The 26,149-nt window shown below is 42.4% G+C and overlaps 1 protein-coding gene across 1 annotated transcript in view; it reads left to right on the top strand.

Annotated features, from left to right (window-relative positions):
• Positions 1 to 20,346, top strand: part of LOC126991411 (ankyrin-3-like) — a 93,842-nt gene extending 73,496 nt beyond the window's left edge. The window contains exon 5 of the mRNA XM_050850179.1: positions 20,270 to 20,346. Coding sequence (XP_050706136.1) covers positions 20,270 to 20,346 — 77 coding nt within the window. The remainder of the gene's footprint in view (positions 1 to 20,269) is intronic.
• The last annotated feature ends 5,803 nt before the right edge of the window (positions 20,347 to 26,149 follow it).

Here is a 26,149-nt window from a genome sequence, read left to right as displayed (position 1 = left end):
GGACTGAGGAGTGGAGGGAAAGATGAAGAGGTGAAGTTGGAGGAGATGTTTTTGGCTAGATGCCAGAAGTCACGGGAAGAGTTGGAGAAAGCAAGGTTTTGACATTTTCTATTAATTAAAGAATTTTTGGTTAGTCGGAGAATAGATTTGGCACGATTTCGGGCAGAAATGTAAAGTTCATAATTAGCATTAGTTTGAAGGCTCTGATACCTTTTGTGAGCTACCTCTCTATCATTGACAGCACGAGAACAAGCGTGATTAAACCAACCAAGGCTTTTTAGCGTGAGGAGTAGAGAAAGAACTAAGAATGTATGCCTCCATTCCAGAGACAATCACCTCTGTGATGCGCTGAGCACACACAGAGGGGTCTCTATCCTGGAAGCAATAATCATTCCACGGGAAATCGGAAAAGTACATCCTCAGGTCGTCCCACCGAGCTGAACCAAAATGCAAGAAGCATCGCCTCTTCGGTGGGTCCAGAGGGTGTACAGGAGCGATAGGACAGGATGCAGAAATAAGATTGTGATCGGAGGAGCCCAACGGAGAGAACAGTTTGACAGAATAAGCAGAAGGGTTTGAGGTAAGGAAGAGGTCTAAAATGTTGGGCCGATCTCCAAGACGGTCGGGAATACGTGTAGGGTGCTGGACCAACTGCTCTAGGTCGTTGAGGATAGCAAAGTTGTAGGCTTGTTCACCAGGATGGTCAGTGAAAGAGGATGAAAGCCAAAGCTGCTGGTGAACATTGAAATCTCCTAGGATGGAGATTTCAGCGAAGGGAGAGTAGGTCAAGATGTACTCCACTTTAGAATTCAAATAGTCAAAGAATTTTACATAGTTGGTAGAGTTAGGTGAGAGATAAACAGTACAGATGTATTTAGTAATAGAATGACAGTGAAGTCTTAGCCAGATGGTGGAAAATTCAGAAGAGTCAAGGTCGTGGGCACGAGAGCAAGTGATGTCGTTGCGCACGTAGGCGCAACATCCAGCTTTGGATTGAAATTTAGGATAGAGATAGTAGGAGGGAACAGAGTAGAGATTGCTGTCAGTAGCCTCAGCAACCTGTGTTTCGGTAAGGAAGAGAAGGTGAGGTTTAGAGGAGGAGAGATGATGTTCCACAGAATGAAAATTAGAGCGAAGACCGCTAATGTTGCAGAAATTGACAAGAAAGAGGTTCGAGGAGTTATCAAGACACCTCTCGGGTCGGCAGCCAGAAAGGGAGTCCTCCCTGGGGGAATTTGTAGTCCCCCCCCCAGGCGGGGACCCCGAGGCTTGGTGTATGTGCCCCATTTTAAAATTTTAATTTTGGGAAAAGGTGTATATGTTGTGTGAATGTAGTGTGGTGTGGATAAAGAGAGGATCTGTCTTTAGAGAGCATGCTGAACTACTCTCCGGTGTTAGTGAGACAATAGGGAAACGGTTAGTGAGGACATGGGAAGGGTCTTTGGAGGGCTTCAGCTCCCTTCTCACCTCCCATATATACCTCACCGGGAGTGGCTTGCGCCCGTTCAGTAGGTGTCTTCCTACCTACTCGGATGAGATGTTGTTTTACTGGTGTTTTCTTTGCTTCAAGTTTATTGACCTGGTTCCAAAGTTTTAGAGGATCGTGATACTTTTTGTTAGTTTTGTTAGTGACTGGGTGTAGTTTTTGTCTGATATTTTCTCTTTCTCTCTGTATTTCTGTTGTTAGTGTTTTGTATCGGTGATATTGTACTATATTCCAACCTTGTACTTCTTCTTGTAGATGTAATTGTTGGAACTGGTGTTGGAGGTGTCTTAAACTTGGACTTGATATTTGTTTTTGCGATATGATTTTTGTTTTCATTGTATTTTTTTTTATTTTATTTTTTTTTACGTCTTCGCCTGTGCCAGTAGGCTTGCGTCGTAGGGCCTGATGGTCGGCCCAGCCCGTTGTGGTGCAGGCAAGTGTTTATAGTGGCATGGCTATGCATATCGGAATGAACAACGATCGTTTTCATTATCAAATTAACGGAGTGCAACTCTCTGAATCCAACAAAGAAAAATATCTTAGAGTAATAATTTCGAACGATCTTAAACCGAGTCAACATTGCACAGAAGTAGTAAAAACTGCCAACAAACTGATCGCATTTATTGGTCGTACATTTGAACACAAATCAGAAAAAAGTAATATTGACACTGTACAATTCGCTAGGTCGCCCACATCTTGAGTAATGCGTTCAGTTTTGGTCTCCCTATTACAGAAAGGATATTCATAAACTCGAGAGGGTGCAGCGTCGAGCCACGAAAATGATCCCTGGACTGCGAAACAAACCTTACGAAGACAGACTTAAAGAACTTAACTTATTCAGCTTATCACAGCGCAGGCTAGAGGTGACCTTATAGAAGTGTTTAAAATTTTCAAGGGATTCGATAATGTTAATGTTCATGATTATTTTACAGTCTCTCAATCAAGTGTAACAAGAAACAATGGATACAAAATAACGAGGAAGCGTTTCAACTCAAATAAATCAAAACACTTCTTCTTCAGCCGTGCCATCAATGTATGGAATGGTCTGCCTCAAAACGTCGTCAAGAGCGAGACTATTTGCACGTTTAAAAAAATATATAGATATATATATATATATATATATATCTATATATATATATATATATATATATATATATATATATATATATAGATATATATATATATATATATATATATATATATATATATATATATATATATATATATATATATATATATATATATATATATATATATATATATATATATATATATATATATATATATATATATATATATATATATATATATATATATATATATATATATATATATATATATATATATATATATATATATATATATATATATATATATATATATATATATATATATATATATATATATATATATATATATATATATATATATATATATATATATATATATATATATATATATATATATATATATATATATATATATGTGTGTGTGTGTGTGTGTGTGTGTGTGTAGCAAACTTATCCAGTGCTTTAAATACAAGCAAAGCATACAACATTCTATGCATGCTAGATTACTATAAAGCCTTTGCAACTCTGGTAGCCCGGATGTCACACTGGTCCTGTTTCCCAGGGTAATGGGTTCCCTAACACCACAGGCTCAAGGGCCAATGTTACAGAGATGAGCACCGAGGCCACGCGCTGCTACAGCGTATGCCCCCAACCGTACCTTTACCTTTTGGAGAATGCTCTTAGCTGAGAAAAAAAATCTTACTAACTGTACAAGTGCCAGATAATGGCAAGCATTGCATTCTGCTTGACAGGGCAGATAACAAAAGCTTCTAAGCATTACAACTGCAATAAACAATGGGAGACACTCAAAGCTTGTTAACTGAACATGACCCGATTTATAACAGGCAAAACCTACAATGGTGCGTTATATACAATGAAAACTGTATAAAAATGTTGCAAGGCACATCGAGATAAGAGCAAAATACCATAAAACATGCTGAAATACATGATAGAGGACATCAAGAAGGTAACACATGAGTTTTCTTAAATGGAATACAATAACTTGGTGGTCCTTTGAGACTGCCGAGCCTGGAGGTGAAAATGGGATGTAGGACACGGTATGATCTCACAAGCTCTGACCTTGGTGTTAGGGTCATGAAGATATGAAGCTCAGTAGGCACAACTATGCAGCGGAGGCACATATGATAAAAACAAATTAGACAAAATAAGGCAACTCACAGTGTAAGAAAATAGCAGGAAAGTTATGCTGCAGTATGTAACACACCAAATTACAGGGCAGAGAGTGATATGTATTTCATAGGCTACATCAGTAAACATGTATCATTTATTGCAGGAACCACACATTAAAGTTGGATGTAATAAAATATATGTTTTCAGCACACATTAAAGTTGGATGTAATAAAATCATTTGATATGAAACTCCTTGAACTGACCAACCAAACAAATCACTCTCTGTCCACCCCCCGCCTCTTCAAAAAAGCATTATTTTTCACAAGGTTTATGAGGCATTAGTCAAGAATATCAACTGTAGGACGAATATAGGCCAAGCGTTGTCAAATCGTTTATTTCAACCTGTATGGGCAGCATGGCATGAGTCATTCACGAAATTTTACACACAGCCTCACGTACTAGCATTAGATGAATATTTCTGAGCCAACAATAACAATGTAAACAATTCCCATACACAAAAAATGATTAGACATAACTCACTTCATTGGCCTACGGCCCAATCGCCCTAGTCCCGGTATATCAGACCGTTACCAGCTTGCTTCAGCAGTTTGGCGACGACCATCACCACCCAGGTATCACCACCTATTAAGACCTGGGCAGTATTGCCACCAAACTAATCACAAATATAATTACAAGTCACACGAACAAAGAAACATATCAATGCGCACACAAACATATCATTTATGATACACTCCCGCCTACAATGAAATTTAGTTATAATGTTACAAAAGATTATTGTTCCTCAACAGGGAGAAGCACTATGAGTCTGTGGGCGGATCTATTCATAGTCTTGTCTTTAGTATCATGATACTTATCTCCAGGTTTACAGATTTTATACCTGAGCTTCACTTCTCTAACCATACCATCTCTACTCTGTTCAACCTTCGATACCTGTGCTAGCTTCCACTTTCCTCTTACTGGGTTAGGGTCTTGTACAAGCACAATGTCCCCTACTCGTGCATTTCTCTTTTCAACATGCCATTTTTGTCTGATCAACAGTGTAGGGAGGTAGTCCCTATGCCACCTTTTCCAGAAAGAGTTCACAATAGATTGAGTAAAATGTAAACGCCTCCCAGGATCTTCATTGGTGGCAAATGATCCAGTGGGAACCCGTGAGTTATTGTGTCCCAGCAGTAAGCCATTAGGGCATAGGTATGCACGAAACTCTATACTATACCCCGGTTTCATACCAATTGGCCTGTTATTCAATAAGTTCGCTACTTCATACATTATGGTCTGAAGCTCACCGAAGGCTAGAACGCTGTCTCCCATTGATCTAATTAAACCATTCTTCACCAGCCTAATCAAACTCTCACAAGCACCGTTCAGCCAGGGGGCGTCACTGGACTTATTAAACTCCCACTTAACACCCCTGTCACTTCCAAATTTCGAGAGAGTGTTCAAATCAAACTCTTTGCTGGCAACCCTTAGCTCCTTATTAGCAGCAACCAACTGCGGTCCATTATCTGAATGTATTGTACATGGATATCCTCTAATGCTCACAAACCTTCTAAATGTTCTTAAGAATGCCTCAGTACTATAGTTCTCAGCAATTTCAAGGAAGACAGCCCTGGTGGTTAAACAAGCATAAATGACCCCAAAACATTTTCCGTGGGTTCTCCGTTTCACTGTATCTCTTATAGTAAAGGGACCAAACAAATCCGTGGCTGTGTGGTATAAGGGTGGTGTGGGCTTCATACGAACATCACTGACTTGACCCATACATTGATCTTCAATCTTTCCATATTATTTTCTGCATAGTACACACCTTTTCTTAATTGATCTTAGTATTCTCCTCACCCCTGGAACCCAAAACCTTGCCTGCAATTTTGCTAGGGTAGATTCTATCCCACCACGATCAATTTGATGTAAATGCAACATATATAGTTCAGTGAATGGATGTTTAGTTGGAAGTAAGATGTACTGCTCTTGATTCCAGTTATCTTTGAGCCACTTGGCAATCATCTTACCCACTACTATAATTCCATTCCAAAGAGCAGGCCCAGGTCTCTTATACTTCTGTTGCCAATCAAGCATGTCACTTTGAATTGTCCTTACCCACAGACACTCAGCTGCTTTTATGTCTTCTGCTGAAGGCTCACCAAACGCTCCCTTAAATGATTTGGTTTTCACACATGACAAAATTCTGCTTGTCACTCTCAAAAGTTTAACATAACTAGTGAAGTTATCCAAGTTTATTTCACCCAAGATATTCTCATCTCCTCTTGAACACACTAGGGTTACTGATCTCCTATCAGGCAGCTCCTCTTCAACACTGACAGACAGGCCATTTCGTCTGAGGTCTGCTCAGAAACTCTGGTCCCTTTTGCCACAAATAATCCTTACTAAGCATGTAAGGTTCACAAGGTTTTGTTACAAGGTCAGATACATTATGCTTTGACTCAACCCACCACCACTCAGAAGCAACAAATGTGTTAAACCCATGTGATTCTTTTTGTATCTGTGAACGTACAATTGTTGAGTCTACAATGTGCATGACTTCACTATACTTCAAATTAGATTCCCTTTCAATGTACTCACGCAGTCTACAAGAAAGAACTGCTCCACATAATTCCATTCTTGGTATGGTTATCTGTTTCACGGGTGCAACCCGGTTCCTTGATGCAATCAAGTGAACATCATAACCGCCTGAGTTCAACTAGGTCGAATCATCCCCATGTCAACATCAGGAAATATATCAGGCAACCGAGACAGATCAACATGTGGTACCTGTGATGCTATCTCATCCATGCCAACGGCCTTCAATTCGTATTCTTCACCTGCCTTGTCATGTATCTTTATAGTGTATTCTTTACTAGCACATCTTTCAGTCACATTTCCGACCTTAACCATCGACATCAAGATGTCTCTACCCTCAGCATGTAGTTTCCTGGCCATATTATGAGTGATCAAGGTAATGTCTGACCCAGAGTCCCACAAAACAGTGAGTGGTTGACAATTGCTGTATATGGTGCTAACACATAACATGACCTTGTTACTCGTACAGCTACCTGAATTGGCTGACACTTCATTATTGATGAATGATCCATGAAGTAGTGGATGGTGGTTTTTGCCACAAACACTACCTACACTATCCTTCATATCGCACATCAAACCAGACCTACACATCCTGGCGACATATTTTCCCCCTAAACATCGGAAACATACACCCTTCCTTTTGGTTATCTCTAAACTTTCAGTGTTGCTTAGGGATCTGAATTTACCACGATCATTTATGTCATGCCCGTCAAATTCATGCACCCAACATCTTTTACCAATTGTTCTTCTGTTAGCACTGATGGTGTTACTAGCAAACTGAACCCTCATTTCTTCTAATGTATTGTACATACTCCTTTGATCTTCTTGCACTCTTTTCACAATATCATGCAAATCTGGATCATCTACTTCCTGTGATCTTCTGACGTTACACACATTTGAAGTTTCTGACTTCATTTTTCTAACACTGGATTCAGAATATTCTACTACCCTTTTCTCACACAATAGGAATTTTAGCAGTTCTGGAAATAACTCATTCTTATCATAAATTTTGTCAGCTGTCATTACCCATTCACGTTTCTGAATCCAAGGCAATAACCTTTCAACCATACTAACAATGCTGACATAATTAATTTCCTTTTGAAGATTAACCTTCTGTAAGTCTAAAAAGCAACGTTCTATTACATTAACCATGTTAACGAAGCTTTTGTCATCTCCATCTCTTATTACCTTTAAAGACCTCAGATCACTAATAACAAGATCAAACAATTTTCTGGGGTCTCCATATTCTTTGTCTAGTCTTTTAAACATCTCCTCATAGTCTTTTTCACATCATAATATGACTTCCAGGGGTCTCTCCCCCAGACATTGCCTGAGTGCAAACAATAATGTTGACGAAATCGTCTTTAAAATTAGGATATTCTCTGAAATCTCCTTCAAACTTAGGGGGTTTCAGTGCCTCAACCTTAAGTTAACAACTATTACCACTGGCAGTGGCCTTATTCTTTACGATGGACAACAAGCGTAAAACTTCACACCGATCACTTTCACAGTCAAATAACCAGTCACCCTGGGCAGTATTGCCACCAAACTAATCACAAATATAATTACAAATCACAATATCCCAAACATTTCACAGTCAGTGACTCAACACCTGTAATTCCCAAGCCCCAAAGATAAAATAGATAAATAGCTTACTTAATTGGCCGTCAGGCAGTACCAAGTGCCCGGCATACAAATCACCGTCAGTGCACTGACCACCACCACCTCCCTACCGAACCGGCGCACACCTTTATCACACAAAGTCCTACGCCACCCGTCAATACACAAACACCAAACACATGGCACAAAATCCTGGACAGGGAGGTGGTGGCGGTGGAGTAAACACTGGAGCACAGCTGACTCCTCACAATGGCTACACCTTCCAGGAAGGCAGAAACGCCACGTCATCAACAAAATACATACAACAAGCGCACGAACAAATAAACATATCAATGCGCACACAAACATATCATTTATGATACATCAACTGCCATTACATTTTGTCAGAAAAAAAAATCATACCTGTGATTATGTATATCATATAAAGCAGAAAGAATTTGCATGCTGTAATACAAACAAGATTACTCCTGGAAGCCACATTAATGATGCCAGACACGTGATGATAGACACTTAGTGTGATGAAATTACATGCTGTATTTCACATTATGAAACCAAGACAAGTGTCACTGCAGCACATTATTAGGTAAGGCAGACACCAAAAGCTTGTTACCTGAACAAGGTTAAACATAACAGGCAAAATCCACAATAAAGCATTGCATACTGTTGGGTAGGGAAGAGAACAAATGCTTCCAAGCATTACACCTGAAATAAACAATGGCAGATATTCAAAGCTTGTGAGCTGAACAAGATCTGATTTATAACAGGCAAAACCAACAATGGTGCATTACATGCGATATCTGGCAGGGGATTCCTTGCATTACAAGTGGGAAGTGGCAGACACCTAAAGCTTGTTAACTGAACAAGATCTGATTTATAACAGGCAGAACCAACAATGGTGCATTACATGTGATATCTGGCAGGGAAGATAAATGATTCCTTGCATTACAACTGGAAAGTGGCAGACACCCAAAGCTTGTTAAATGAACAAGATCTGATTTATAACAAGCAAGCCCAACAATGGTACATTACTTGCAATATTTGGCAAAGTATATGGAAAAAAAATCTTGGCGTAACAATAGTAATAGTAAATAATGGCAAATCCCACGAAGTTTCTCTTCTTTTGACAAAGCCTGTGCTCTTTGCTGCAGGGCTGTCAGAGTCTGTTTGCTCCAGCCAACATTTACTGAAATACTCCTGAGTCATGAGTGAAGTGTTGAAACTGAAGGCAAGTGAAATACTGTGCTTAGAAATCTATTAGCATTTGGACTTTGATAGTATAAAGCCAGAGCAAACCTCCTCTCTTGTAACCCATATCTCCTATTAGGCTTAGATCTTGGCATCTTGCAGCATGTTGAACCTGACCTCAGAAAAAATCCATCCCTATTGGATCTAAAAAAGTGCTGGCTCTGGCAAAAACTGCCCAGGAGTTGTAACAGCCTGGGCTTTGAGCTGCCTTGCCTCCCGGCGCAGACGGCAGGCTGTTGTGTGCAGCAATTTTCACTTTTCATGTCTGAAAATACATGACAAATATTTAATCACAATTAATCACAATTCTAAATAATAAAATATGTGCATGTAATTGCATTATTTTCAGTGCTCTAAGGACAGTGAATCTAAGCATTGACACTATGTCTGCACGCCAGCTTCGATGGAAGGCTTCACTTAGATTGCCTGACAAGAGTAATATTTTCAGGAGATGGGGGAGAGGATACAACTGGAGACTCTTGACAGATATAATGTCAAGCTCTACAAGCACCCATTTACCATATATATCTTTGACGTTCAGTCCATACTAAAACATTTGTCAATGTGTTGCCACACTAAAAATCTAAAAATTACCTGTTTCTGCAATGTTAGTCATACCTAAGCCATGCTAAACCATCCAAGTGAATCAAGAATGAGTTCCGGGCGGCAGCATGAGCCAATACTAAATGGCGCCACTTTAAAAAAAAAATTGCCTGCATCATGACGGGCCTGGGCCGACTGCCAGGCCCCTGAAGAAAACCTACCGACGCTATTGGCAGGTGAAAAAAAAAATAAAGAATCACATCAGAAGAATGGACAAAGGTTTGTTAGTGACACTTCAAGGTTATGCTACCTCTTCAAAGATTGGCCAGTCATGGTTTAAAGTGGAACAGGATAAACAAGAAACAGGAAGGTATCTGTGGACACTACTGTTACTATCAATTGCCAGCCTTTGGCAAAATTTGAACCTATGCTATCAAAAACATAAGACCCATATGCTGATCACTCGACTAATCGTAACGGTACTACAGCCATAGAAACATAATAAAGAGTTTAAATATATCATTCAAAATGTCAGCCTTTTTACATACCTTTTTATTAAGATATGTAGCCTACTGGTGTAACAGTTAAATATTGAACTCAATTTGTATGCAGAGAAGTGAGGTATGTTATTCTGTAATGTTTCCAACACATTACTTGTGATTCAAGCAACACGGAACAGTAACTAAAGAGGATAAATTATCACTGAGAACAAGAGGTTCCTTACTATATTGTGGTGAGCTTGATGGCCGAGTCGAGTTTCCTCCAACCCCATCAAGTTCACACCCTGTTGAGAGGCAATTTTTTAATCAAAGTGAAAAATGGATGCAAATGGTCACTAAAACTAGTTATTATACTTGGTGTCACAAATTCGGGCAAAGAATTTAGGGAAGGACTCCCGGACTTGGCGCCACTGATGAGGTAAATGATCTCGTGCACTCATTGGGCTATAATATATACATTGTTATAATGTGTATTATTGTCTTGTTACTATATATTACCTACTGATAATGGAAATACATGCCAGGATTAATCATCAAATACAAGGAAAAAAGAATCATGTATGGAAATTGTGAACTTTTAAGTTCATGTAACAAACAAGGTTTATTTCACACAAAAAGGTTGGATTCTTCAGATGTAAAAGATTTTTGGATATAACATCACCCCCTTCCTCCATATTGGTTCTTTAAAGCCAGGGTTGACTACAGCTGATTGTTATTTGCGGCAGGTTTCACGACACTTTTTTTTAGTGCAAAGCATCTGGAAATCAATGATCATTATAAGGAATACTTCTCATGAGTAGCTACTAAAACTTGACAACCTAGAAGGATGCACCATCAGACTGTAAAGGATAGATATTTTATAAGACATAGCTACATTGGTGGATCCATAGGGGGGCCCAGGGGTCCCGGGCCCCCCCAGTGGTCCTGAGTGATACAGGAAAACTAGCTCAAAACCGCGCTGCGGCTAGAACAATGCTTTGGCACAAAGTCCAAGCCGTTATACCCATTGATTTAGGTCACTCCACCAGTTTTTCAAGACCAGGACTGCCGAGAATGGCTAATCGGTAATGCTAATGCTCCTTCCACCCGCAAAAAGTCTGACGTCCCCCCCAAACTCATTTCCTGGATCTGCACCCAAAGACATACCGTAACATGGTTCAGTGATCATGGACAAAAAAATGTTAAGACAATCAATATTCAATCATTTCAGGATACATAAATCAGCATCCATATGAAGGAATTCTGCAACTTAAAAGTGATGTTGAGCAGGGCATGTGTTAAGTGACTCGCACAGTCCATTTTGTGAAGTCATAATTAGATTAATAACACAACAATCAACAAGCACTAGATGAAGTATTCATTCCAAAATCAGTACATGGAGTTGGTGCAGTGCAATGGGGAGCACATTCCTGCAGCTCACCAAGAGGGTTGGATGCTGCCATGTACTTCAGGGGGTGGCTAGATGTCTTCACCCTTGGCCTCTTTCTTGGACTCTCCCCTTCAGCTGCCACATTCTCTTGGATGATATCGGACGTGTTCGGATCTGTTGGGATGTGGTTGTGTTAGATGTGGAATAACATACGACAGTGGAACAGGGAAGGAAAGAGTATGTCCACACGGTAAAATACAGAGATGAGGATTGCACTGCATTAGTTAAGTGATTACAAGATGTAAATTGAAATTCTCTGGATACTGAAAGGATGTACGGGGACGACTGGGTGAGAAGGGAGAGAGATGCAGATTTTGATGTTATATAGCTAGTTACACCAAAGAAGACTTAGGACATACACATTCAGAAAGACCACAATTTTGGCTGCTAGACGGAAAAGCACGAGATCTCAAAGTGCCAGGACATTGAAGGAAGTAATAATAAGAAAACCAATAATAATTAATGAGTATAAATATATTTCTGATATTTTTGTTTATCTTAATATTAGTATTGGAATTTTCAAACACTAATAATATAATATATAAATATTGATAAATTAATGAAAATAAATACATTATTTGTACTAATACTACCACTAACAATATTAACAGCACTGCACCTAATAGACTGAACAATAAACTGAGTCTGAAATATAACCATAATTAAACTGTCTCTGTCTGAGTGTTATGTGAAGCTTGCTCCATGCACAGTGATAGGAATGGCATAGATGCGTGCAGGTTGCTGAGATACAGTCACCAGCCACTTGTAGATTGGCACCAAAATGTGTTGGAAGCATTGGCGGCCAGCCTCTATTTCTTTAATTATTATTTTCTTTAAACAAAGGAGACAGCTCAAGGGCAACAAAGCGTACCAGAAAAAAAAAGCCCCACTACTCACCGCTCCCAAACAGACAAAAGTAGAGTCTTGATACACTTTTCTTGAAGGTCAAATTATAGGCAGGAGGAAATGCAGACGAAGGAATGCTGTTCCAAAGTTTATCAGTGTAAGGGATGGAAGAGTGGAGATGTTGGTTAACTTTTGCATAAGATGTTTGGCAAGATAAAACATGCAGTAATTGACTTAAACTAGAAAAGTATAGATTTAGGAGGGAAATGGGCAGGCATTGGTTTAGTAATAGGGTGGTGGGGGAATGGAATAGACTCAGCAATCACATAGTGAGTGCAGGGACGATAGCTTGTTTTAGAAGTAGACTGGATAGCTACGTGGACGAGGCTGACAGGTGGTAGTGGGGAGGAATCTGGAGATGCCGTGTGTAGGAAAACGTTGCGGCCGCGTCGGTGTTATGATTTTTGAACGAGGCAGCGTTGCAATCGGAGCAGAGAAAGATATTGCTGCGAATAGCGGTATAATAAACAGTATAAGTTAGACCAAGATAATTATATCCACCCACTCTTTCCCCCACAAACCAATGATTCAATGTAAATCATTACTGGTGGAAGTCAGCGTGCGTGCTAAAACAATGAGTTTGGAAGAGAAACATGATCACATAGTTTTTAAAGAACGGCAGTAGGGCTACAACCTTGGCTCATTCCAGTATGTATACAGAAATGTTAAACACATAAAACACATCTAACCACTGGTAGCCTCCCACAAATGCAGAGAAAGTAATATAATTGCGGCACAATAATATAACAATGATAGCATTACTCATGACATGCAGTCAGGCTATATCTACCAAGTAAATATATATATATATATATATATATATATATATATATATATATATATATATATATATATATATATATATATATATATATATATATATATATATATATATATATATATATATATATATATATATAGTTCCTACTGTTCATTTTAATATTTATCTACCTTTATTTTTATTTTTTTTAAATGGGAAATAACCAGACTGAAGAAAAAAAAGTAGCAACATTTGCTGCTTGATCCCATGTAGCAACACTGCTGATGGGTACTGGGGGTTGGGGTGGGTCTGGAGGGGGGGAGGCGCCTGGATGTAAACAACGCTGCTCCTGCGCCATCTGTTGCAACCGCCATACACCACCACCCACCCACGGTCTCCCATAGACGCCCCCTCTCCTGTTCCATATTCTCCTTGGTTAGGACCAGGAGGTCTTTTGCTGTTTGCTTTTACTTTGTACTCCTTCCTTTGTACTTTTCTTCCCTTCCCTACTCACCCTACCCCATTTCTTTCCCCCTTCCTCTCGTTCCCATCCCTTACCACATACATCTCCCTCCCTCCCTCCCTTCATTCCTCTACCGCTCCTGCCTCCCCTCTCGCCCCTCCCCCTTTCCTTTCCTTCTCTCCTCTCCTCTTTACTCTCATTCCCCTCCCTCCCCTCTTCCCTCTCGCTTCCCTCTCTCACCTCCTTCATCCCCTTTCTGGCTCACCTTCTACTTACCCTTCCTTCTCTCCCTTTCCTTCCTCACCTTCGTATCTCTCTCCTTCACACCTCTCGCACCCAACCTCCCCTCTCCCTAGTTTCCTTCCTCAATCTCCCTCCCCCTTCCCCGGGTATGCGGGTGAATTGTTTTCACCTCAGGGAACTAGACGTCCCTGCCCTGCATAGTCTCAGGTCACCCTTGGACAAGGTGTAATACCTGATCTGTCTCCCGTGCCAGGGTCACGGTGAAGCCTCTGGGCAGCAGCAGTGGTGGATTGGACTGCAGGCAGAGGATCTCTTTATGAGACAATGGCTGAAGTTCCAGGGTCCTAGTCAGCTGGACCGTGCCTAATTATTTAGGCCTGCGGTGTAGAGGACTGTGGCGACCTCTACACTAATAAAAGCCTCCCTGGGAACCAGTTGTCGGTGTGAGCTCCCCGTCCCTCCCCTCTATCGACGGTACTCCCATCTCTATTCTGCATAACAGATGGTTCTTGTTTTTTTCTCCTGAAAGAGATATCTTCCGTGGGCCATTTGAGGTTGTACCTCCCGGCTTCTAGGTGGAGTTTCTGAGGGTTTATCTTATACTCAAGGAATATTTCAGTCTTCTGGTCTCTCAGGAAGGGCGTCTGATACTCTCTAGAGTTGGTGGAGAACACCTGGTGACAGGTGCCACTGGCCAGGCCTCGAAAGGGTCGCAGAGTTGGGTTAGACGTTTCGGAAAGTGGGAATGAATTGCTGATTCCTCTCATCCCTTGCCAGCTCTGCTCTGTGTGACTACGCCGGCCCCGTGCTATGGGACAAAACTTCGAGGACAATAGCTGAAAAGCGCCGGGTTGTGAAAGTCTCTCTCGTGACCGAGGCTCAGGACAAGCGATTGGTCTTTGAGGCGTTTTCAAGACCCTGTGGGAGCGAACTCCCAGTATTGGAGGCATCTAACACAGCAGTATGTAATTTCCATGCACAATTTTTATACAATTCAATTTATGGTCACAATTTAAAGTATTTCGAAAGCGCTTTTAATATTTGCCCAAACTGTTAACTCGCTTAAAATTCTAACAATGCCTTCGTGTGACGTCTGTCCCGGACGTTTTGCAGCTCAGTTCTTCCAGCTGAGTAAAACTTGCCGCCTCTGCGTTCAAAGATTACATCTACAGAAGGCTGTGACTGAGTGGAAAGTCAAGCACAATGATCTTGAAAAGAAATTTGTAGCCCTTCAGGAATTTGTTTTAACAAATGTGGCAGTGACTCCACTATCGATGGTGGAGAGGCCCTCCACTGAGACTGTGCCCTCTCCAGACGACCCTCCTGCTTCACGGGAGGACGTGTTACCTGCCTCACAGGTTGACTCCCAGCCTGCCTCACAGGCTAACCCCCAGCCTGCCTCACAGGCTAACCCCCAGCCTGCCTCACAGGCTAACCCCCAGCCTGCCTCACAGGCTAACCCTAAGCCTGCCTCACAGGCTAACCCCCGGCCTGCCTCACAGAACAACCGCCAGCCTGCCTCACAGGCTGACCCCCAGCCTGCCTCACAGGCTAACCCCCAGCCTGTTTCACAGGCTAACTCCCAGCCTGCCTCACAGGACAACTTCCAGCCTGCCCCACTTAACGCTCCTCTTCCTGCTTCACAGGATGTCGGGTTCCAACCTGTAAGGAATGGAGCCAAACCGAAGCAGGCAACCAAGGATTTACTGACCCCCACTACCTTCAATAGGTTCCAGGTGCTGGCAGACACCATGGATGATGAGTTCGAGACTCGCCTAGTTGGGGACTCCATGGTGCGTGGCCAGCTGGTTGAGTTCTGTGGTCGTTCATCAAACGGCCGCAGAAAACGTTACTGCTATCCAGGTGCCAGACTGGACGACATCACCGCAGCGTGCGATGATGTCACGAGAAATGCCGACCGAAACACCCTCTTTGTCATTCACGCGGGGACAAATGACGTAAAGACAACCCTTTCTGAGGAACTGCTTGAGAAATACCGCCGCAGGATCAAGCATTATAAACGTAAAACGGATGCCAGTAACATCATAATCTCAGGAATCCTCCCGAGGGTCGGTGCCGAATCTAGCTTTTACAGTAAGGCCTTCAGCACAAACAACAGACTTCAGTCCCTTTGCTCACAAGAAAACGTCCAGTTCGCTAACTTGTGGAACAATTTTTACTACGATTCGGACTTGTTCCTTCCTGATGGCATTCACTTAAACCCTGTTGGAGCAGCCCGTTTCGGGAGGCTGCTCTGTGACCAAGTGGCTCTTCGAAAGCCAAAAAACGCGGAGGCGAGAACACCAGCAGCTCCACCGTAAGGGTGCACTCAACCCGAAAAACTCCCGACTCGAATCACATTAAAGCTTGCTATGTAAACGCTCGTAGCCTACGTAACAAATTTGAAGACTTAGAAGTCCTCGCAGCTACAAATCATTATAACATCATCGGAGTCACAGAATCCTGGATAGACACTGCAAATAGAAATTTCATTGCGGAATATAGATTACCGGGTTATACCATTTTTAGTCATGAAAGAGAGAACAGACAGGGTGGAGGCGTTATCTTTTATATCCACAACTCTCTCCATCCAGTATCCGTGAAAACAGATATTATAACCAATGTAGACACGGTCTTCATTGAAATTAAAAATAAATCTCGTAGAATAGTAATTGGACTTATCTACAGACCGCCAAGAAACAACTAGCAGTTGCGAGGCAGTAATTGTTGGGGACTTTAACTTGCCAGTGAAAAGATGGGGTGAACCGTTGAACTGTCATACAGGGCTCGACCTGTACACAAATTTACTAGAAAGTGATTTACATCAACACGTTCAAGAACCGACTCGGGAAAATAATATACTTGACCTTATCTTTTCAACGACAGCTGATCTAGTTAACGAAGTAAATGTTGGTCCAATTTCTAGTTCTAGCGATCACCGAACAATCACATTCAGCATCAATATGAAAGAAAGTAAAGTAACTCCTAGTAAAGAAAAGATGCCTGATTATCAGAGAGCGAATTTTGCAAGACTCCCATCAATTCTAAATAATTCTGACTGGACTGAAATCACGGCGGAAACAGATATTGATAAATCTTGGGGGGACTTCACCACAATATTGAACAATGCCATAAGCATATGCGTACCCTATCGTAACAGACGTTCAGCTTCTAAGAAGAAACCCAAATGGTGGAATAACGAAATTCAAAATAGCCTATCTCTTAAAAAACGCGTATACAGTAGGTAATATCATCTGAGAGCGAGGCTGACAAACTAGAGTTGGACAGAATTCGCCGCGAAACCAAGAAATTAATAAAACGAAGCAAGAAAAACCTTGAAGAATATATAGCGGAAACAAGTAAATCTAATCCTAAATAATTTTTCAGCTATGTAAATGATAAAAAGTCACTCACTTGTGGTATCGGACCGCTTGCTAATGAAAATGGTAACCACACGAACGATGAAAATGAAATGGCTACAATCCTAAATAACTTTTTCGCATCCGTATTTACCGACGAAAATTGTTTATCACCTCAACCGCCGGAGGTTAGAAGGACCGAAAAGATGTTAAGTGGCGTGCTCTTCGTAGAAAGTGACATTTTACGCACAATTGAAAAGATTAAAGTAAGCAAAGCTCCTGGTCCAGACAAAATTACCCCTAGGGTCTTAAAAGAAATCAAACATCAAATTTGTAAACCGGTCTCCATCATATTCAATAAATCTTTAACAGCTGGAAAAGTTCCGTCGGATTGGAAACTTGCAAATGTCACACCAATTTTCAAAAAGGGGGACGAGTCTCATCCTGGAAACTATCGACCAATTAGCCTGACATCTATTGTTTGTAAGTTAATGGAGACTATCATTCGCGACAATATGGTGAAATTCTTCGAAGAAAATAATATAATAAATAATTCGCAACATGGCTTCCGTAGTAAACGTTCGTGTTTGACTAACTTACTTGATTTTTTTCACTCTATTTTTGAGGTGTTCGATGAACGCAGATCAGTAGATATCATATATCTGGATTTTCAAAAGGCATTTGATAAGGTCCCCCACCAACGATTGCTCAGCAAACTACTGGCGCACGGTATCTCGGGTAACATTCACAATTGGCTTGCGGACTGGCTCTCTGAGCGGAAACAGAGAGTAGTTATAAACGGTGTTACATCTAACTGGCTCGATGTCAAAAGCGGCGTACCTCAAGGATCAGTGCTTGGCCCCATGCTCTTCTTAATTTATGTTAATGATATCGATGATGGGCTCACTTGCAAAGTATCAAAATTTGCTGATTACACAAAAATTGCTAGTAAAGTAACTGCGATACTCGACGAAGAAGCTTTACAATCAGATATAGATCGACTTGCACGTTGGGCCAATCAATGGCAAATGAAATTTAACGTTGACAAATGTAAAGTGTTGCACATCGGAAAAAATAACAATCGCGTTCGGTACGTAATGAATGGCCAACAACTTTCTGCAGTAGGTAAAGAAAAGGATCTTGGAATCACTATATCAAGCGATTTAAAGGCCGGTCAGCATTGTTCAGAGGTAGTTAAAACTGCAAATAAATTGGTTGGCTTCATCGGACGAGTCTTTAATAATAAATCGGAAAAAGTAATATTAAAACTGTATAATTCGTTGGTTCGACCCCGTCTAGAGTACTGTGTACAGTTTTGGTCTCCCTACTACAGAAAAGACATAGAAAAGTTGGAACGGGTTCAACGAAGAGTAACAAAGATGATTCCTAGGTTGATAAATTTGTCATATGAACAAAGGCTTAAAGAAGTAAATTTATTCAGCCTATCAAAACGAAGAATGCGAGGCGATCTAATAGAAGTGTTTAAAATGTTCAAAGGATTCAGTGATATTAATGCGGAAGATTACTTTACAATTGATCGATCAAATAGAACAAGAAGAAATCACAATTTGAAGATAAGTGGTAAAAGATTCTCGTCGCACGAAGCTAAACACTTCTTCTTCAATCGAGTTGTTAATGTTTGGAACTCTCTACCTTGTGATGTCGTTGATAGTACAACAGTTACGGCCTTCAAGAATAGATTAGACAAGTGTTTTGAATCCAACCAGCAACTAAGATATTACTCATTGTCGTAATAACGTTAAGTTCTTTCGAATACTGGTGTCCTTGTCCGATTTTATCGCCCGGTTAGTGGTAGCAGTAATGGTAGTTCTTTCCTCTTTCCTACATAAATTCCATGCAGTTTTTCCATGCTGCATGGTTCTTTGTCCTTTCCTGCCAGCTTTGGCTGGAGGGATGGGGGGGTGGGGAGGAGCCTTCGCCTTTGCTGTCCTTCATCTTCCACCTTCGATTAGATAGTTAGTGTAGCTTGTCACAAACAACCTCGTAAGGACCAGCAGGTCTGCTGTTGTTTGTTCTTCCTTTGTGTTTCTTTGTGTTCCCTCCCCAGCTCTCTTCTTCCTCTAGCAATCCTTCCCACTAGCCTCCCCTGCAACACCCACTTCCAAACCTGCTTATTCTCCATCAGCTCAATCCATTGCCCAGAGCTTCTTTTTTTTTTTCTCTCTCTCTCTCTCTCTCTCTCTCTCTCTCTCTCTCTCTCTCTCTCTCTCTCTCTCTCTCTCTCTCTCTCTCTCTCTCTCTCTCTCTCTCTCTCTCTCTCTCTCTCTCTCTCTCTCTCTCTCTCTCTCTCTCTCTCTCTCTCTCTCTCTCTCTCTCTCTCTCTCTCTCTCTCTCTCTCTCTCTCTCTCTCTCTCTCTCTCCCTGCTACCTCTCCCCCTAACTTACTTCTTCCTCCCTGTAGAAACAGTAAGTGCTGAAACCATCAACTTCTTTAAAAATCGCATAGACCAGGGGTTCTCAAAGTGGTCGATATCGACCCTCAGGAGTCGATGGGACTATTCAAGGGGTCAATGAATAGCCAGGGGGTCGAAAGGGGGTCGATGAATAACTAGGGGGTCGGTGAATGTTTACTGCTGGGGTCGAAGAGACCATTGAAGCCTCCGCTTCAAATTCTCGATAATAATTTGTAAATATCTGAAGACTGACACACACAACTAGATCACAAATATATAATAATTTCTTGAATTCAGAGGATAGGTAAATTTTTTTCAGCAAATCTTTAGAAATTTCAGCAGTGCTGGTAAAACTACCTTTAACCAACCCCTCCCCCTCATCGTCTCTCGCAGCTCTACTGTCCGTACTAGGGTCCGAACAGGATGCATTCCTGTCTCTGTCACGTACTGAGTGACCGAGCGTATCCCCTGTGGCGTCCCTGTGGCCCCTCTGTCCCCACAGCTCTCACCTCAATACGGCGCGTGCGCGGCCAACCATCCCGTTCAGACTCCGCCCTCATGAGCACGTGGATCGACTAACAACAAACGCACACACACACACACACACACACACACACACACACACACACACACACACACACACACACACACACACACACACACACACACACACACACACACGTGCGCACACGCCGCATTGCTTTCTTTTGCAAGAAAGTATACATGCACCATTTCATACTGTTCATAAATTGATTATCTCAAATAGTCAATGATGACATCTACGTGGAATGATATATACTTACTATCAACTCTGTATTGTCCCTTAGAGATGCCCTTCGCCACTCCTCTCCTCTGAAATATCTGCCATGGCTCCTGATGAACCTGGCGTGTGCGTACGCGTGTGTGTGTTTGTTGTTAGTTGATCCATGTGCTCGTGAGGGCGGAGTCTCGACGGGTGGGTTGGCCGCGCACGCGCCGTATTGAGGTGAGAGCTGCGGGAACAGAGGAGCCACAGGGACGCCACGCCGCCACCCCACCCACGTCTCTCTCGCTTTCTCGCATATAGTAGTCTCGCATAAAACAGTTCAGGGCACTCTCAGCTCCCGTAAGTGTGGTCCGTGAACTGATTATTGACTTGCGTTGAAAATTATGTGTAATAGACATAATGGCTGCTGTTGCTGCTCCGAAGAAATGCCAACAGTATTCTCAGGAATATTTGAAATATGGATTCATTACTTCATTAACCAAGGACACCATGCCATTGTGTCTCCTGTGTGAAAAGACTTTCAGTAATGGTGCCATGAAACCTGTAAAGATGAAGGGCCACCTTGAAAGGGTTCACTCTGATAAGGAAAACAAAGACCTTGACTATCTCAAGACACTGAAAGAAAAACTCAAAAGTCGACCAAATATCAAGACTTTTTTCAAAGCACCCGCCAGTGGTGATACTGAAGGAGGTTTGACGCCTCATACAACATCTCCCTCATGATAGCAAAGAAAGGAAAGGTGCACACTATTGATGAGGAAATCATAATCCCAGCCATTAAAGAAGTTATAGAAACTGTTATGAAGAAAGATTCTCATTCTGTTCTGAAAAACATGTCATTAAATAACAGTACAGCGCAAAGAAGAATTGATGAAATGGCGGATGATGTAGAAAAAAAAAAAAACTTGGTATCTTGGTATCTAGCAAGTTATCTCTACAACTCGATGAGTCAACTTTTGGCAGCTCTAATCTTCTCATGGCCTCTGTGAGGTATTACACTCAAGGTCAAAAGAACATTCATGATGAATTTTTGTTTGCCCAGTATCTCACAGCTGATGCAACAGGTGAGACAATTTTACAGTGTGTGCAGCAGTATTTTGAAAAGCACAACATACCTCTCAGTAATATTACTGCAGTGGCTCCTGATGGTGCACCGGCAACGCTTGGCCGGTACAGAAAATTTGCAAGCCTACTCAAAGAACACGTGCGTGATGTACGTACGGTACACTGTGTACTGCACAGGCAACATCTTGTAGCCAGAAACTCAGTGGTGAACTGCATGATGCCTTGAAAGTGTGCATCAGGGCAATTAACAAAATCAAGGCACATCCACTTAACTCACGATTGTTTGCACTGCTGTGCCAAGAGAATGATGACATGTTTAACCTATTACTCCTGCACACTGAGCTAAGGAGGCTGTCTAGGAGTCATAGCTTGCAAAGACTTGTTGACTTGTACAACACAACTGTTCAATTCCTGGCAGACGTGGACTCATCTCTATGCGAAGAGTTGAAAAAATGCAAAAACGACCTGTTCTATTTGGCAGACCTCTTTTCTAAATTTAATGAAACACAGAAACGTCTGCAGGGTAAAGATGTTACCATCATTCAGGCCAGGACAGTTCTGCTGGGATTCCAAGGCAAGTTAAGGTTGTTTAGAGCTTCACTGGTACGTAAAGATTTTCAGTATGTTTCTAATTTACAAGAGATACAAAGTAAAAGCATTTATGATGGTGACTTAGAAATATACATGACTCATCTGGAGAATTTAACTGAAGACTTTAAAGTGCGCTTTGAAGACCTGGCGAAAATTAAAGTGCCTGAATGGATCCTAACACCGTTCGATGTTGAAATAAGGAATGCAGACATTGCCTTACACCTGCAGGAAGAACTCATTGACATGACTGTGGACCTGGAAGCAAGTGCCTTGTTCAGAAGAAAAGGCCCCCGTGAGTTTTTGATCAACAAGAACAACGTTGCTAAATATCCTCAACTTTGTGCAGTGGTTGAGCCATTTTTACTTGCTTTCCCAAGTTCAGACATGGCAGAAGCTGGTTTCAGTCATGCAAACGCAGTCTTAACAAAACAGAGGAGCAGACCGAGCTTGGAAGAACGAGGCGACCTACGGCTGAGGCTCACCAACCTGCAACCTAATATCAGCGTCCTTGTTGATGCCCATCAGGCACATCAGGCACATTGATGATGTCAACAGTGAAAGAAAAAGAGTATGTTGCACTGAGAATTACGTTACATAAACTCGTACACCTCGACATATTTTCTTACTGTGTGTTACCTTTTTATCATACTGCACGTTAACTACTACTTCTACTACGGCACGTCAACTACTACTTCTACTACGACTACGACTACTCATAATGATTTTGACATCGGTGTTTTTTTTTTCCTTGAATCAAAAGTTACAGGGTCGATAGAAATTTTGAAACTTCATTGGTGGGTCGACGAGTTAAAAAGTTTGAGAAGCCCTAGCATAGATCGTCACTTCGTGGCCACAGGAGTACACTGAACGTACGTACCGAAGTGTTTGGGGCTGCTCTGCGGGCACAAAGTGACTGTCGAGTAGATTACATCGCCAGAGCGGGCAACCTCGTAATGAGCCAGTAGACTTCCTGTGGCCTGTCTTTCCATGTTTCCATATTTTCCTCTTATTCATCCCCCCTTCCTCCCCATCCCTCCCCTCCTCTCCCTCCTCACCCTCCGAGAATAAGCTTCAAGGTAAGGTCAGGAAGAGGTCCAGCGTGGTGGGCGTGTCTCAAGGGGTCACGGATACGTGTAGGTACAGCAACGACTTTGCCGGTGGGTCCAGAGGCTCCACAGGGGCCACAGGACAGAGTACAAGGAACAGCTACACGGGGAGTGTAGATTACCAGAACAAGCTGAAAGGCCAGAGGTCGGTGTGGTGACCCTAGATGCGGACAAAGGCTCCAGCAGGCCTTAAGCCACGGGAAAAGATTTACCCTCCCGAACAGACAACTCATGAGCTTCGAGAAGTGGAGGTATCCCCACGACATTAGGAAGAGTCTGGAGCAGCGGTTCTCAACCTTCTTCACTCCATTCCACCCTTCACGAATTTTCAACATCCTTGTGGCTCCCTTTCATCTTTTTCCCAAACCCCATCCCGTCAAAAAAGGTAAAAAGTGTATATGAGGAGAAAACACCTTTGCTGTATTACAAAGCTGACAATCATAATTATCTAGTATTTTGATAGATTGTTGTGATATACTTACATCACTAGACTACAAAAGACTAGTGGACACTCGCCTCACAGCAAATGCCTAACATTATTTGGAAATGAATAATCTCTAACAGCTCGCAATGGCCCCCCTAAATTCTTGCTATGGCCCCTTGTGGGCCATGGCCCCCAGGTTGAGAACCACTGGCCCTTGAGTGTCGGGAACGCCTGCAAGACGGTCACGCTCGCTCGCCGCCCATCCATCCACCCTGATGTGTGACACGGTGCTCCATCCTTCTCGGCAGACATGCCTAGTAACGGTCCAGGCACGGGCGCCACCATTCTGTGGTAAAGGCAGGAAATACTGCGCGGTACTTCAGCTTTCCTAAAGAGGACTCAGGAAGAAACCAGTGCGTGACTTGTTGCCGCGTAAAGGCAACTCGAACACAAAATATGCACGCGTCTGCTCTGTACATTTTACAGAACACTATTACGCAGATGACACGAAGTACCGGATGCTCGGCTTGTAAAGCCTAAGAGTCAAAGAGTCCTGAAGAAAGATGCTGTCCCGTCCAGGACCAAGATATCCTGGTCCCCTCTCTTTTGCTGCCGAGTGGCGTGTGTCTCAGCAGTTTACCGATATAGTAAAGTGTATCCATAGCACAGCGACGACTGTAGACGCACTAGGTGACACAGTAATGGCTGTGGGTGCAGCAGATGGTACAGGGGTGACTGTAGAAGCACTAGGTGATACAGTAATGGCTGTGGGTGCACCAGATGGTACAGGGGTGACTGTAGAAGCACTAGGTGACACAGTAATGGCTGTGGGTGCAGCAGATGGTACAGGGGTGACTGTAGAAGCACTAGGTGATACAGTAATGGCTGTGGGTGCACCAGATGGTACAGGGGTGACTGTAGAAGCACTAGGTGACACAGTAATGGCTGTGGGTGCAGCAGATGGTACAGGGGTGACTGTAGAAGCACTAGGTGATACAGTAATGGCTGTGGGTGCACCAGATGGTACAGGGGTGACTGTAGAAGCACTAGGTGATACAGTAATGGCTGTGGGTGCAGCAGATGGTACAGGGGTGACTGTAGAAGCACTAGGTGATACAGTAATGGCTGTGGGTGCACCAGATGGTACAGGGGTGACTGTAGAAGCACTAGGTGATACAGTAATGGCTGTGGGTGCAGCAGATGGGACAAGGGTGACTGTAGAAGCAGTGGATGATACAGTGGTGACTGTAGAAACAGTGGATGATACAGTGGTGACTGTAGAAGCAGTGGATGATACAGTGGTGACTGTAGAAGCAGTGGATGATACAGTGGTGACTGTAGAAGCAGTGAATGATACAGTGGTGACTGTAGAAGCAGTGGATGATACAGTGGTGACTGTAGAAACAGTGGATGATACAGTGGTGACTGTAGAAGCAGTGGATGATACAGTGTTGACTGTAGAAGCAGTGGATGATACAGTGGTGACTGTAGAAGCAGTGGATGATACAGTGGTGACTGTAGAAGCAGTGGATGATACAGTGGTGACTGTAAAAGCAGTGGATGATACAGTGGTGACTGTACAAACATTGGATGATACAGTGGTGACTGTAGAAGCAGTGGATGATACAGTGGTGACTGTAGAAGCAGTGGATGATACAGTGGTGACTGTAGAAGCAGTGGATGATACAGGGGTGACTGTAGAAGCAGTGGATGATACAGTGGTGACTGTAGAAGCAACATATGGTATAGGGGTGTTTGTAGATCAAGTAGATGACAGTGATGATGCAGGAGGTGGTACAGTGATGACTTTAATGCGGTGGATGACAGTGATGATGCAGGAGGTGGTACAGTGATGACTTTAATGCGGTGGATGACAGTGATGATGCAGGAGGTGGTACAGTGATGACTTTAATGAGGTAGATGACAGTGATGATGCAGGAGGTGGTACAGTGATGACTTTAATGCGGTGGATGACAGTGATGATGCAGGAGGTGGTACAGTGATGACCTTTTAATGCGGTGGATGACAGTGATGATGCAGTAGGTGGTACAGTGATGACTTTAATGCGGTGGATGACAGTGATGATGCAGGAGGTGGTACAGTGATGACTTTAATGCGGTGGATGACAGTGATGATGCAGGAGGTGGTACAGTGATGACTTTAAAGAGGTAGATGACAGTGATGATGCAGGAGGTGGTACAGTGATGACTTTAATGAGGTAAATGACAGTCATGATGCAGGAGATGGTACAGTGATGACTTTAATGCAGTAGATGACAGTGATGATGCAGGAGGTGGTACAGTGATGACTTTAATGCGGTAGATGACAGTGATGATGCAGGAGGTGGTACAGTGATGACTTTAATGCCGTAGATGACAGTGATGATGCAGGAGGTGGTACAGTGATGACTTTAATTAATGAGGTAGATGA

This window comes from Eriocheir sinensis, unplaced genomic scaffold (assembly GCF_024679095.1).
Source record: "Eriocheir sinensis breed Jianghai 21 unplaced genomic scaffold, ASM2467909v1 Scaffold275, whole genome shotgun sequence".
Classification (NCBI taxonomy): domain Eukaryota; kingdom Metazoa; phylum Arthropoda; class Malacostraca; order Decapoda; family Varunidae; genus Eriocheir; species Eriocheir sinensis.
This window is presented reverse-complemented; position numbering and strand designations above follow the sequence as displayed.